Source organism: Plasmodium sp. gorilla clade G2 (assembly GCF_900097015.1).
Source record: "Plasmodium sp. gorilla clade G2 genome assembly, chromosome: 13".
In the NCBI taxonomy this organism is placed as follows: domain Eukaryota; phylum Apicomplexa; class Aconoidasida; order Haemosporida; family Plasmodiidae; genus Plasmodium; species Plasmodium adleri (nom. inval.).
This window is the reverse complement of record NC_041705.1, coordinates 2070428-2085039: the sequence shown is the minus strand read 5'-3', so window position 1 is coordinate 2085039 and position 14612 is coordinate 2070428. Positions and strand designations below refer to the sequence as shown.

General features: G+C 16.0%; 2 protein-coding genes across 2 annotated transcripts; both read left to right on the top strand.

Moving 5' to 3' along the window:
- Nucleotides 1-6020: 6020 nt before the first annotated feature.
- PADL01_1354700 (NLI interacting factor-like phosphatase, putative) lies at nt 6021-9806 on the top strand (the record flags this gene model as incomplete). Its single annotated transcript, XM_028684112.1, has 1 exon — nt 6021-9806. The coding sequence occupies one exon, from the start codon at nt 6021-6023 to the stop codon at nt 9804-9806; it is 3786 nt and encodes a 1261-aa protein (XP_028540223.1).
- Nucleotides 9807-11911: 2105 nt separating this feature from the next.
- PADL01_1354600 (conserved Plasmodium protein, unknown function) lies at nt 11912-13772 on the top strand (the record flags this gene model as incomplete). Its single annotated transcript, XM_028684111.1, has 2 exons — nt 11912-12817; nt 12990-13772. 2 exons carry the CDS (start codon nt 11912-11914, stop codon nt 13770-13772), a joined length of 1689 nt encoding a protein of 562 aa, XP_028540222.1.
- Nucleotides 13773-14612: the final 840 nt, after the last annotated feature.

The window sequence follows — 14612 nt, the reverse complement described above, 5'->3', positions numbered from 1 at the left end:
ACTATAAATATATTTATATTTTTGTTTTTTTAAATATAGAATATATTCCAATATTATTATATTATACTATATATACATATATATATATATATATATATATATATATATATATTTATTTACACAAATTTTTGTTTGAATTACGATTAGAAAATTTTTTTTATTATATTTAATTATATATTTTATAAAAATATTTTACATATTATTTAAGAATATTTTTGACGTAAATATATATAATTCCATAAAAAAAAAATAAAAATAATAAAAAATAAGTTGGACTTTTTTAACAAAGTGAAAAAACAATAATATATTTGTTCATAATACTATATTCTCGCTATATTATATTGTTATATATATTATAAAAATATTTATAATTAAAATATTAATATATATGTATGAAGGGACCTATAAATATAATATATACATATTTTTATATATATACACAATTCAATTTTCTTTAATTCATGTTCAATTAAATAAATATAATTATCAATAAAACATTTGTTATACTTCAAAAAAAAAAAAAAAAAAAAAAAAAAATAAGCAAATGAACTTTGAGGTTATTATTCTTTTTATTAATCTTTATAATGTAAATGAAATCAATTTAACAGCATAATAATCTGTATATAATAATTTGCAGTCTTTATTTTGTAGATATATAAATATATATATATATATATTAAAAAAAAAAAAAAAAAAAAAAAAAAAAAAAGTTGAAATGATAATATTATTTAAGGATTAATATTTCTGTTTATAATATTGAATAACCATTTTGAACTATTATTTTACAATTTGATAAATAATGAAAATTACAATACAATGTTTTTCTCCCTTAATTTTTTATAATTCTTATATAAATGTAACGTTCTGATATTTTTTATGTTATATATATAATAAAGCTACTTTATTATTATTATTAATTATAATATATTTATATGATAATTTAAAAAAAACATATATATATATATATATATATATATATATATATATAATATAAATGTTATAAAATATTTACATATTTTTTAATAAAATTTAAGCCTATTTACTTATTAGTGCCCTTGGCGGTTTTATATTTTAAAATCGGAAAAAAAAGAATTCAGGTATTATTATTTTTTTTTTTTCCTCTTATAATATTATATATTTAGAGAATTTTATTTTTCTTCTGTATTTTTTTATATATTATTCTTATATTGTATATATATAATTCTTTATTTATATTTTTTACATATAAGAGGAACAATGAATAAAATGCCCTAATAAATTAATACATAATTATAATATATATTAATATATAATATATATATATATATATATATATATATATATAATATATTTATTATATTATATATATATACATATATAATATATATATTATAATATACTTTTTTTTTTTTTAATATTTACGCACTGAATTTTTTTTTATATACTAATTAGAATTTTTATTGGCATAATATAATATATTTTATTTTATTTGTTATTTATCATGCATAAAAGGAATATATAATATATAAAAAATTTATATAATTATTATGCGATAATAAAAGATTTTCTTATATTAATAAAATATATTTATACATACAAAAAATAATTACTATATATACCTCCACTCATTATTATATATATTATATAAATATATTATATATACATATTTATAATATATATAAAATATTCCTTGTTGTTTTAATTTTTTTTTTTTATGATGAAAGTACATTCAAAAATTAATACATTGCATTGCAATATTATATATATATATATATTATATATATTTTTTTTTTTTTTTTTTCTAATTTGAACTTTTTAAATTTCTTCCATTACATATTTCAAATAAAATAAAAAGTATTATATATATTTTTATATAAATTTAATTTTTAATTTAAAATTAAAAAAAAAAAATATATATATATTAAAAAAAACTTTTAATTTGTATATTTTATTTTTTAATTTATATAAAATATTTTATTTTGATAATTATTATATATATTTCAAATTTATCATTCTTTTTTTTATATCATTATATATATATATAATAAATAGTTTTTTTTTTTTAATTGCGTTTGAGTTTTTTTTTTTTTTTTTTTTCCAATTTATATATTGATATATATATATATTTATGTATATAAAAATATATATAAATTCTTTATGAAAAAAAAAAAAAAAAAATACATGAGGAAATAAAAATTTTATTTTATATATTAAAAAAATAAATATAATAATATATATAATATATATGTGTTTTCTTTTATTATTTGAAAAAGGGGAATTATAAAAAAAAAAAAAAACATAAATAAAAAAACAATAATTATAAATATTTCATTAAAGGCAAAAAGTTATTCCAAGATAATAATATATATATAACATTATAGAAAGTTTTGTTTTTTTTGTTTTTTTGTATTTTCAATTTCATTTCTTTTTTTTTTTTTTTTTTTTTTTTTTTTTTGACAATTAAAAAAAAGGAGGGTAAAGAAAAAAAAATAATCCTTTTGACTTATAATGTAACGCTTATTATGTACATAAGTAAAAGGCAAAAAAATATTATTTTGATAAGCGTTTTTTTATATATTAAGAAAATATAAAAAGAATAAAGGAAAGATTTTCCAAACAAAAGAAAGAAAAAAAAAAAAATAAAGAATGAAAATGAAAAATATAAAAAAGCAAAAAAACAAAAAAAAATTAATATATGCTTAAATTAATAATTTAAGTATGAAGCAACAAAGAACACAAATATTAATATATATAATATATTTTAATAATTTCTATTATACTATTGAAAAAATAAAAGAAAAAAAACTGTTCTCATATATATATGTATATGTATTATATTGACATAGTTGTATACAAACCTCTAATCCAAATTTTTTATGACTTTTTTTTTTGAAAATATAAAAAAAAGAAAAGAAAATAAAAGAGTATTAGTATATGTTTTTATATAGTTATATATCCTATATATATTATATATATAAAAATATATATATCTATATGTATATATATATATAGATGTGTATGTGTACTAAATTCATGTGTCCAAATATATTATATGTTTATATATATATATATGTTTTTCTCATGTACATTCTCTTTTTCTTTACAATTCTTTGGTATATGTGATATTATTAAAAAAAGAAAAAATTTATATATCCAAACAGAAATATAATAGAGTGTGATATACATATTTTTGTATAACCCCTGAAAAAGATAAAATAATTATATATTACTGAATAGAAAATATATATTATTCTAACTAGCTATAATAAAAATAAAAAGAAATATATATATATATATATATATATATATATATATTACATATATATTTGTTCTTATTGTGTATAAACATTAATAAGAATAAATGTACAAAACAAAAAGATATATTAAGAAAAGAGAACCTTGTATATTATATGTACATATATATATATATATATATATATATATATATATGTTTATGTATATTTTTTACATTTCGTGTGTTGCATATTTATTCATATTTAATTTATGTCTTCCTATATTTTATTTATTTATTTTTTTATAAAAATGTGTTAATTTCATTGACATTATTTAATTTAAGAAATATTCTGAATCTGATGAAAATTTACGCCGGTACGATAGATGTAAATTTTCTTTTCAGATTAAAAAAAAAAATAAATAAAATAAAAATTAAAGACATATCTAAAATCTATGGATATATTATATAAATGTATATGCAAATACATGAAAATATATGGATATATATATAAAAATATATATGATAAAATATGTGTTAATGTGTGAATATATGTGTATTTTATATTTAGAAGAAAAAAAAAAAAAAACAATTTAAAATAAAATAAAAAAACGTATATTGTTATGTTTATATACCTTATATATATATATATAAGTAGACACATCATGAATTATATTAAAAATGAAATAATGGATATTTATTATTATTAGACACAAAAGAATAATTCTAAAATAAAAATATTCGTATAAGAATTTTTTTTATATCTATTTATTCTTTTAATAAATACAAGAATATAATATAAAGTACCAAATTGTATATTTTTTATATATCATACATATAATATATATATATTTAATGAAATTATCATAAATATATATGACTACATGTATATATGTCTATATTTTTTTAAATAATAATAATATATTTTTTTATTTTATTGTAATTTCTACATCAATTTTTTTATATAAATTCGTTGGGATAAAATTAATATATGTAATATTATTATAATGTTTTATTATATATATATTAATTTTGTTACATAGACACATATATATTTATATTGATTTTTTTTTTTTTTTTTTCTTTTATTTAACCTGTTTAGTATAGAAAATAATGTCCATATTCTTACATGTTATATTATATATATATATATATATATTTTATTTTTTATATATCATATATATTATTGTATTATATTATTACAAATTAAAAGAAGATTTATTTATATTATACTAAAATTAGTTAATATTTTCTTTTTCTAAGAGAAAATAAATAAGAGGTAATAATTACAACACAACAAAAATAGTATAAATATATTTATGCATATAATCTTTATTCACAAGTGTTACACATCAGAATTTTATTATTATGTTTTATTTTATTTTTCTATTTATATAACCATTTATACTTTATCTTATATCTTTTTATTTTATATTTTATTTTTATTTTTTTCGTTATCTCTAATAGTAGTATCATATGTACAATATATTTTACATATATAATCACTTCTATCTATAAAATTATAAGTTCATATATTTATTTTTTGCAATATATATAATATATCTTGTTTATTTAATAACATAATTTATATAGAATATATTTATTTTCTATATGTTTTTCTCAAGTAATATTCGGGTGTTCAGTTTTAATATAGACCCGTTACATATATATTTTTTATATTATAATGAACATATATTTATTTAGTGAATGCACTTACAAATTTATATACATTTATATATATATATATATATATATATTACACATATTTTGTAATTAAATTAGATTTTTGATAATTTATTATCTATATTAATGTATATATTACATATTTATGTTTTCTTTTCTTTTTTTTTTTTTTTATATAATATTTCAATTGTATATAGTTGAAGGGAATATTTTTTAATCTCATTACATATTATGCCTAATATTTAAAATTTATGTGGAAAAAGAAAAAAGAAAAAAAAAAATGAATATGAATAAAAAAACTATATATATATATATAAATATAGATATATAAATATGCAAATATAGATTAAAATAATACAAAGAATTAGCATTAATTCTGAAGGATTTTGTTTTGTTTTTTTTTTTTATTCTAAATTTTATTTTAATTAAAAATTAGGAATAAAATAAAAAATTTCTTTCCTTATTTTATTTTATTTCATTTTATTTTTTTTCTTTTACACTTTATTCCTCTATACATATAAATTATTATGTGCAATAATTAAGATTAAATTATATAGAACAGAATAATAGTAATAATTAAATTTATAATAATAGACAATATTATATTAAAAAAATAAAATAATAATAAAATTAAAAAGAGGATATCGACAGAATAAAACTACAAAAGAATACAATAGAATAAAAGAATTATTTTATATGAGGATTAGTGGAAAAAAAAAAAAAAAAAAAAAAAAAAAATTTTAAGATAAAATATAACGTTACAAAATAAAATTATATAAATATATACAAGAAGTGTTTTATTTTTTTTATTAATAAAGAAATATAAGTTAAAAATATTAATTATGTTGAAACACACCGTGGTTTCTTTTCTTTTATTTTATTTTTTCTATTGAGAATTATTATTATTATATTGTAGAATATATTTATATATATATATATGAAATATTAAATTTTAGTGTTTTTTTTATTTTCTAATTATTGTAAAAATAAATATATATATATATATATATATATATTATTTAAAGGGATAGTAGAATATATAATTTATGTTTACTATATTTTATTTTTATCAGAAAATTATAAATATTTTCATTTAATTATTATGATTTTATTGAATAATAATAAAATGAGTGTAAATAGTTGTGAACAGATGAATGAAAATATCAATAAATTAATTGATATGAATGATGCGAATATGAACTACAATAATACAAATAATAATATAAATGGGAATATAAATATGATGAATGATAATAATAATAATACAATAAATAATATTAATAATGACATGACAAATAATAATTTCACTGTGAATTCTAATAATAATAATAATATGGATAGTATTAATATTACATATAATAATAATCAAAATTTAGGGTATAATAAAGATTTAGATACAATTAACACAAAAAAGAGAATTATGAATACTAATAGGTCCATTAAAAATACGTATCATAATAATAATTATAATAAAAGTAATCATCAGAATTTTAGTATAAATAAAAACAATAAGAACAATAAAAATTTTAGAAATAAGAATAATCAATATAATAAGAATAATATGAAGCAAAATAAAGGAAATATGATGAACAAGAATATGAATATTATTGATAATAATATGATGGGAAACAATCAAGAAAATATAAATAATATATATAATTCTAGTGATAATATAAATGTAGAGCATTCTTATAATGTTAATAATAATGATATATCAAATAATATGTATTATGAAGAAAATGAAAATTCAGATGATTATTCATCAATGAGTAATAATCCAAATTTGATAAATAAAGTAGCAAATAATAGAAATGTATTTGAAAATTTGAGACTAATAAATAATACAAATAATGGTAATAATAATATGAATAATATGTATAATAATTCAAATAATGAAGATAATAATGAAAATAATATTTATAATAATAATATAAAATCGGTATATACCAATGATGATATGGATACATCTAATGATAATAATAATATTGTAGAAAATGAGTGTCTTAATATAAATAGTGGTATGGGAAAGTTGAATGTGAATAGAAATATGAACACACATAATAATAATAATAATATTAATATTAAGAAAAGAAGAATAGGTAAATATGAAAATAATGCATTTTATAATAAAAATAAAGTAAAGAAAAATTTTCATAATAACTTATTTAATGATTCATTAAAAAGATATAATAATAATTCCATAAATTTAAAAGAAAACAATAATAAAAAAAACGACAACTTATTAGATTTTCAAAATAATGAAACGGATCAATTAGATCAACAACAAGAACAAAAAGAAAATATGAATGAAGAATTTAATATAAATGAAGATAATAGTAATATTAGCAAAAATATGACCTTTATAAAAAAAGACAACTATAATAAAATAGGGAAATATAATAACAGAAATAGTTATTTAAACAACAATAATAATAATAACAATAATAATAACAATAAACCATTTAATAATATGACATTTTCATTAAATAAATATCTTAATCCTTATGTAAATTATAATAAAACAAATATTAATAGTAGAAATATAAATTCAACGTATCATATGGCAAATAAAAATAAATTATTAAATAAAAATAGAAACATGAAGAACAACTCAAATGCCCATAATAATAATAGTAATAATAATAATAATATTGCATTTTATAATTCGACATATAAAAATTCCAGTGAAACAAACTATTCAAATAATAATTCTAGAGATGATTATTCAAGAAATAATTTAAATAATATCAATTTTATTACACAAAATTTTAACATGAAATTATTAAGTGATTACACAAAACATACACAAAATGATCAAAATAATTTTGCAGGAGATACCCATGTAAATATAAATTCCAATTTTAAAAATGCTAGACCAAATAACAGAAATCAATTTTATAATAATCAAAATTATATTGAATGTTTAAGTGAAGTATCTGAGATAAGTGACGAAGAAACTAATGATATAAGTAATGATGATAATATGACACAAAATCAAAATATAGATAATGATCAATATAATAATAAGTGGAATAATTTAAAAAATAATCAAGGATTTAAATCACTTCCACATTCAGAAAATACATTATATCCAAATAAAATCAATGATAATAATTTAGAACTAATAAATGGTTTATATAAGCTAGCCAATTTTAATAGAAACCTGAAAAATGAAAATCTAGATATCTATTCACAAGGTAAAGTATTAAATAATAATCAATCCACAAATAATAATAATAATATAATGAATAATATCAATAGTGATATTTATTCTAATGATAATAATTTTAATTATAATAATTATACATCAAATATCCTGGAACACAAAAATGAAAATCAAGATAAGCGAAATAATGAGTATGGTGAAGAAGAAGAAGAAAATAATATGGATATGAAAAATAATAATATATTAAATTTTATTAAACCAGATGATATGTATATTAATTCATATATTCCATACCCTCCTGAAAAATATAATAACATATATGATTTACATGAAATCAAAATATTATCTCCACATATTTTAAAAACTCAGTTTCAAAACGAAGGAAGTAAAGGATATCATTCTTCTTTGAAAGACGGAAAATTAATTTTATTATTAGATTTAGATAACACTTTATTACAGGCTACATCCTTTGCCAAATTTAATATGGAATTGCCCTTAGAAAATTTTGTAGATGATAATGGAGAAGCTGAATTATATAAATTTTATTTACCACAGTATAATTTTTTCTATTATTTAAAGTTTAGACCATATGTAAGACAATTCTTACAAATTTTATCCTTATATTATGAACTAGCTATATATACTAATGCAACTAGAGAATATGCTGATGTAGTTATAGCTATATTAGATCCAGATAGAACTATTTTTTCTGATAGAATTGTTGCAAGATGTAGTTCCACAGATAGAGATGAAAATAAATATTTTTCTAGAATATATCCCAATGTACATCCTAAATATGTTATAGCATTTGATGATAGAAAGGATGTTTGGATAGATATTCCACAATCTCATATATTGAAAGCTGAACATTATAATTTTTTCGAATTAAGTAAGTATGATATAATTTCTCATTTCAAGGAGGCAACTACAGCTAGGAAAAAGTTTGTAGATATGGATATGCATTTGCATTATATGATTAAATTTTTTCTTAAGTTGCATAAAAATTTTTTTGAAAATCCATTAGAAACAGATGTAGGAAAATTAATAGATAAAATGATGAGTAGTACCTTAAGTAATGTAGGAGTTTATTTTACAGGTTTTAGAAAAAATTCAAAGAATATACAAAATGTATTATCAGCAGATTGTGAAGAAAGACAAAAAGAAATTGCCTTAGAATTAGGTGCTACTATATTTAATAATTATGATGAACCAGGAGTTACTCACATAATTGCTGCAAAAAATTGTACGGATAATTTAATAAAATCAAAAAAATCAGATTATGATCATATTCATAAAGTTCATACTTTATGGCTTTATCATTGTAGAGGAACATTAGAAATGAGACTTTCCTCTAATTTTGATGCTGATAATTTATGTAAAATATATAGTAATAAACCACCTTTACATCCAAAAAAAGATCATTGGTTTTTTGGACCTAAAGAAGATTTTAAAAAACAAGAAGATAATAAAGATTGTGTTAAAATAGAAAATTTAAAAGTTAAAACTTTTCTAGGAACAGGTGAATATACGAATGATGCAGTTATTTTCTCTCCATTTGAACAAATCAATATTAAATGGATAGAAAAGGAAGTTACATTAAGACAAAATTTTGATACCTCTTATAATGCTATGGCACAAAATACACAGAAAGAAGAAAACAAAAACCAAATTAATGATGATAATGATGACGAAAATAATTCTTATACAAATATAGAAGCTATTAGTGGGAAAATACCTACCATCTAAAAAAAAAAAATAATAAATATATATAATACATAGGTTTATATAATGTACAGTGTATTATATATATATATATATATATGTATATATGTTTTTTTTTTTTTTTTTAAACATTTGTTGGAATATATATATATATATATATGTTTACACCAATTTTAACATTTTTGAGACATTTGTTTCTTATGCTTATAAGATTTGTAGTTTTTTCATTTTTTTTTTTTTATGTTTTTATTATAATGTAATAATATAAAATATACTTATATATATATATATATATATAATTAAGTATTTATTTATTATATATTATTTTTTTATTATTTCAATATAAACTCTATTTATAAGTCATAATTTTTTTTATGCTATAATAAAAAATTAAATTAAAAATTAAATAAATAAACAAATAAATATAAATCTAAATATATATATATAACATCATTTTTTAAATTATCCATAATTCTTTTACTTTATAAATTATTATATATTTTTTATGAAGAGGATGAAATTGAAACATTCATATTTGTTTATCTCCCATATTTCAATGACATGAATTTTTTAATTTTTTTTTATTTCTTCTTATTTTGATCAAATGAGAATAATGTTATAAAATCTTATATATTTTTCTATTATTATATGCCAAAAAAAAAAAAAAAATATTTATATAATAAAATTTATAAAATATTAAAGACATATTATATAACTTGTAAAAAAAGAAAAAAATTAGTTCCAATATGTTTTCGTCTATTTTAATTAAGAATTTAATCTTATTTAGAAGATATAAAATGATTTATATTAATAAAATGACTATAATAAATATAAGCTAAATATTTTAATAAAATTTAAAAATAAAATTATATAAAACAAAATAATGTTATTTATTAATTTATAATATGTAGCCGATATAAGGCAACGTCATTTTATTTTATTCATATGTGTATAAATTTTTTAAAAAAATATCTCTAATTTAATTAGTCACATAATGAAAATAAACATATAATTATATGTATAACCTATAATTATATATATATATATATATATAAGCACATAAATTTAATACACATATAAATTTATATAGTATATATTTTTATGGGCTAAAAGAAATAGGTACTTTCTTTTTACTATTTATATTTTCTATAGGTGTACTCCTCATGCGGTGTTGAATATATATAGATAAAAATGTATGAAAAAAAATAAAAAATAATAAAATAAAAAGTACAGAAAATAAATAAATAATATATAGAAATAGTGAAGAAAGAAAATGTATTATTAAGCAAAATAAAATACACAAATAAAAAAATTTGACTATAAGAAAAATAATACGAACATTAAGTATTTCCAACATTATATATTAATTATATTGAGTTTATTAAAATATATATATTTTATTTGATTATGACTTTATATTTTCATTTATTATTTTTTTTTTTTTTTTTATAACCACAAAGACAGACATATAATTTTTATTTTTTAAGAAAATTCTTAATCTTTAAAAATAAAGATTACATGATATATTGCCACATAAAAGTGACTCTTTCTACAAAAAAAATAAAATAGAATAAATAAATAAATATATACGCATTTCTTTTATATTCAATATTAAAAATAAGAATGATATATTATTATACAGATATATATTTTATATCATGTGAATTAATATATATATATATATATATATATATATATATATACAGGTAAATACAAATTTATATAAAATATTTACAAATATAAAACTTTATTTGGAAATAAAAAATATAATTCTTTATTTTTTATATGAAAGAAGAAGAAAAAATAATTAAAAAAAATTAATTTAATGTTATTTATTTTTATTGTACGTAAAATATTATATATTATATATATATTTGTAATCCTATATTATTTTCATTAAACATTGATTATTTAAAAAGTATATAAATTTATTTATTTATTAAATTATGTGTAAAAAAAAAAAAAAAAAAAAAAAAAAAAAAAAAAAAGATATATAAAAAAAAAGAAATTATTATTTCGATATTTTCTTAACAGAAGCATATATAAAATTCACACATACATATATATAATATATATATAGACTAACACATATATATTTGATTTTATATTTTTTTTTTTTGTTTTTCAAAATGAATAACGTATCAAATAAAAAATTTGTAATCGTACACTATATTAAAAATGAGGATAGTAACCAGAATAAAAACAACTCAAAGAAAAAAAAAGAAAAAAAGACAGGATATGTTACTATTGAAATTAGTAGAGTAGATGATAGGAAATTTGCTAATAAGAAAAGGAAAAATCAATTGATGCTTGATAGGAGTAGTAGAAATGATTTTCCTTCCAGATCTTCTAAAAATATCTCCAAGAAGAAGATAAAAGATAATACGTGGACTAATACATTATTAGATAAGTTACAAGGAGCGACGACTACTATTAATCAAAAAATAACATCATTCTTTAAAATATGTATATTCAATTCGAAAGAATTAAAGATGAAAAATGATATGATAGTAAGAGATTCTTTTAAATATTTTAATACAGAGGATAATGAACAATATATAAATAGTACAAATTTAATGAATACCATTAATGGTAAAATGGATAATATATTATCACAACATATTAATGTAAATAACGATAATCTCTACTCTAAGAATTTCAATATGCATTTTAATGATAATAATAATATAAATAATAATTTTATGAAAGATAATATATTAAATGGAAAAAACTTAAATAATAAATTCGCTAATAAAAAAATGATTGATGCAAGTAAATTATGGAAAAAAGACATGTCTGCAAATAATGTAATGAATTATGTAGATAAAGGAAAAGTAGATATAAATAATAATCCTGATATGCAAAATATTAAAAATTTTTATATTTCAGTTATAAATAAAAAAAACAATGTGAAAAATGTAAGGAAAGTTAGCTTGATGGAAATTTGTAAAGATCCTTATTTTTATATATCTCAAAATTTCTTATCAGACTTGGAGAGTTATTTAGCTCTAAATCACTGTCTCCTATATATTAAGGTAAAATAAAAATCAGCAACATGTACATATATATATATATTATATATGTATTTAATTTATGATATATATATATATATATTTATTTATTTATTTACTTATTTTTTTATTTGTTCATTAAATAAATCATACATATCTTATAATATATACATATATTTAATTTATACTTGTACAGAAAAATAAAGGAGAGCTTTCCCAGATTCATCACAATTTTTTTTCTGTGTTAATAAATGTAGATGATGTACATTTTCTTGAGGAAAATGTATCGACATCAATTTTGAGACATACTATAAAGAGATTGAATTCTCTTTTCAAAATTCCAATAGATGATATAACATCAGTAGAATTTTGTTTATATTTAAAAAATAGTGAAGAAAATGAACCTATAATTTATACTGAAAAAGATATATATCAATATTCAATTTTAATATTCTTAAGTAGCAAAAGTGGGAATTTTATTGAATTCCCTTTTAATGGCTTACGAATTATGACAGTTATAGGTAACTGCTTAATTTATCAATGTAATGATAAAAAAAATACAAATAAACATATCTTCAATTTTAATATATCAGATGAAAAATTATTTTTCCTAAAAATTAATCTAAAGGAAAATATTCATTTGTACAAAATTTTCCAAGGGCAGAAACCTGTCAATCATTCAAATATGGATGAAGGGTGTAAACAAAATAAAATAACTGAATTATATACTAATGTTTTTAAAAATAAAAATACATTACCCTTTGAACAATTTATGAAAACAAGCCCTAATGAAACAAACACCATCAATATCGATTCAATGAAAAATCATTATTCTTTAGTTAAAAAAAATATGGAATGTATAAATAAAAGATTAATGGAACTAAATATTAATCGTATGAGAAGTTTATTTATCAAGGCAAAAAATGCAAGAAGTAATAATGCTTATCCTAATCCTATGCAATTTAAAAAAAGGGCATAACATAAAATAAATGCCAAAAATAATAAAATAAAAAAATAAAAAAAATACATATACATAATGTAACATTTATGTAATATTTGGATTTATATATTAAAATAATTAAACATATACATATTTATTAATTTTTTTTTTATTCATTTCATATATATATATATATATATATATATATATATATATATATATAATACATGATTTTTAATTAAATAAAAATAACAAATTTTGTCCAAAAATTTTGATTAACCAAAACAATTCACAATAGACTTATTCCACTAATATTGAGTATATAAATATATTTGTGTATATATTTTGTTCCACAAATATTAAGATATACTTGTCTTAATATATATAAAACATTTTAAGGAATAAAATTATATAAGAAAATTATAATTAAAAAAAAATAAAAATCAACAGCAAAATGTGATATAACCCTTCAAAATTTACTGCATATGATCAATATTATATATGTGAGATATTAAGAAAAAATAAATTACATATATATATATATATATTTTTATTTTATTTTATTTTTGCGTTAAATTAAAATTCTTCAAAGATATATATATTAGGTTATAGTGAATTTTAAATAAAAAAAAATAAATAAATAAATAAATGATAAATGCTTTTTTATTTTATTTGATGAATTTTTTTTATTGTTTTGTTTTTCTCTTTTTACATACATATAATTGATACATCTTGTTTATTTAATGGAATATTATATATTTGAATATAGAACTAATTATAATATATATATAAACATATATACCAATTTTTTTTTTTTTTTTTTTTTTTTTTTTTTTTTTTTAAAATATAGACTAAAAAAAAAAAAAAAAAAAAAAAAAG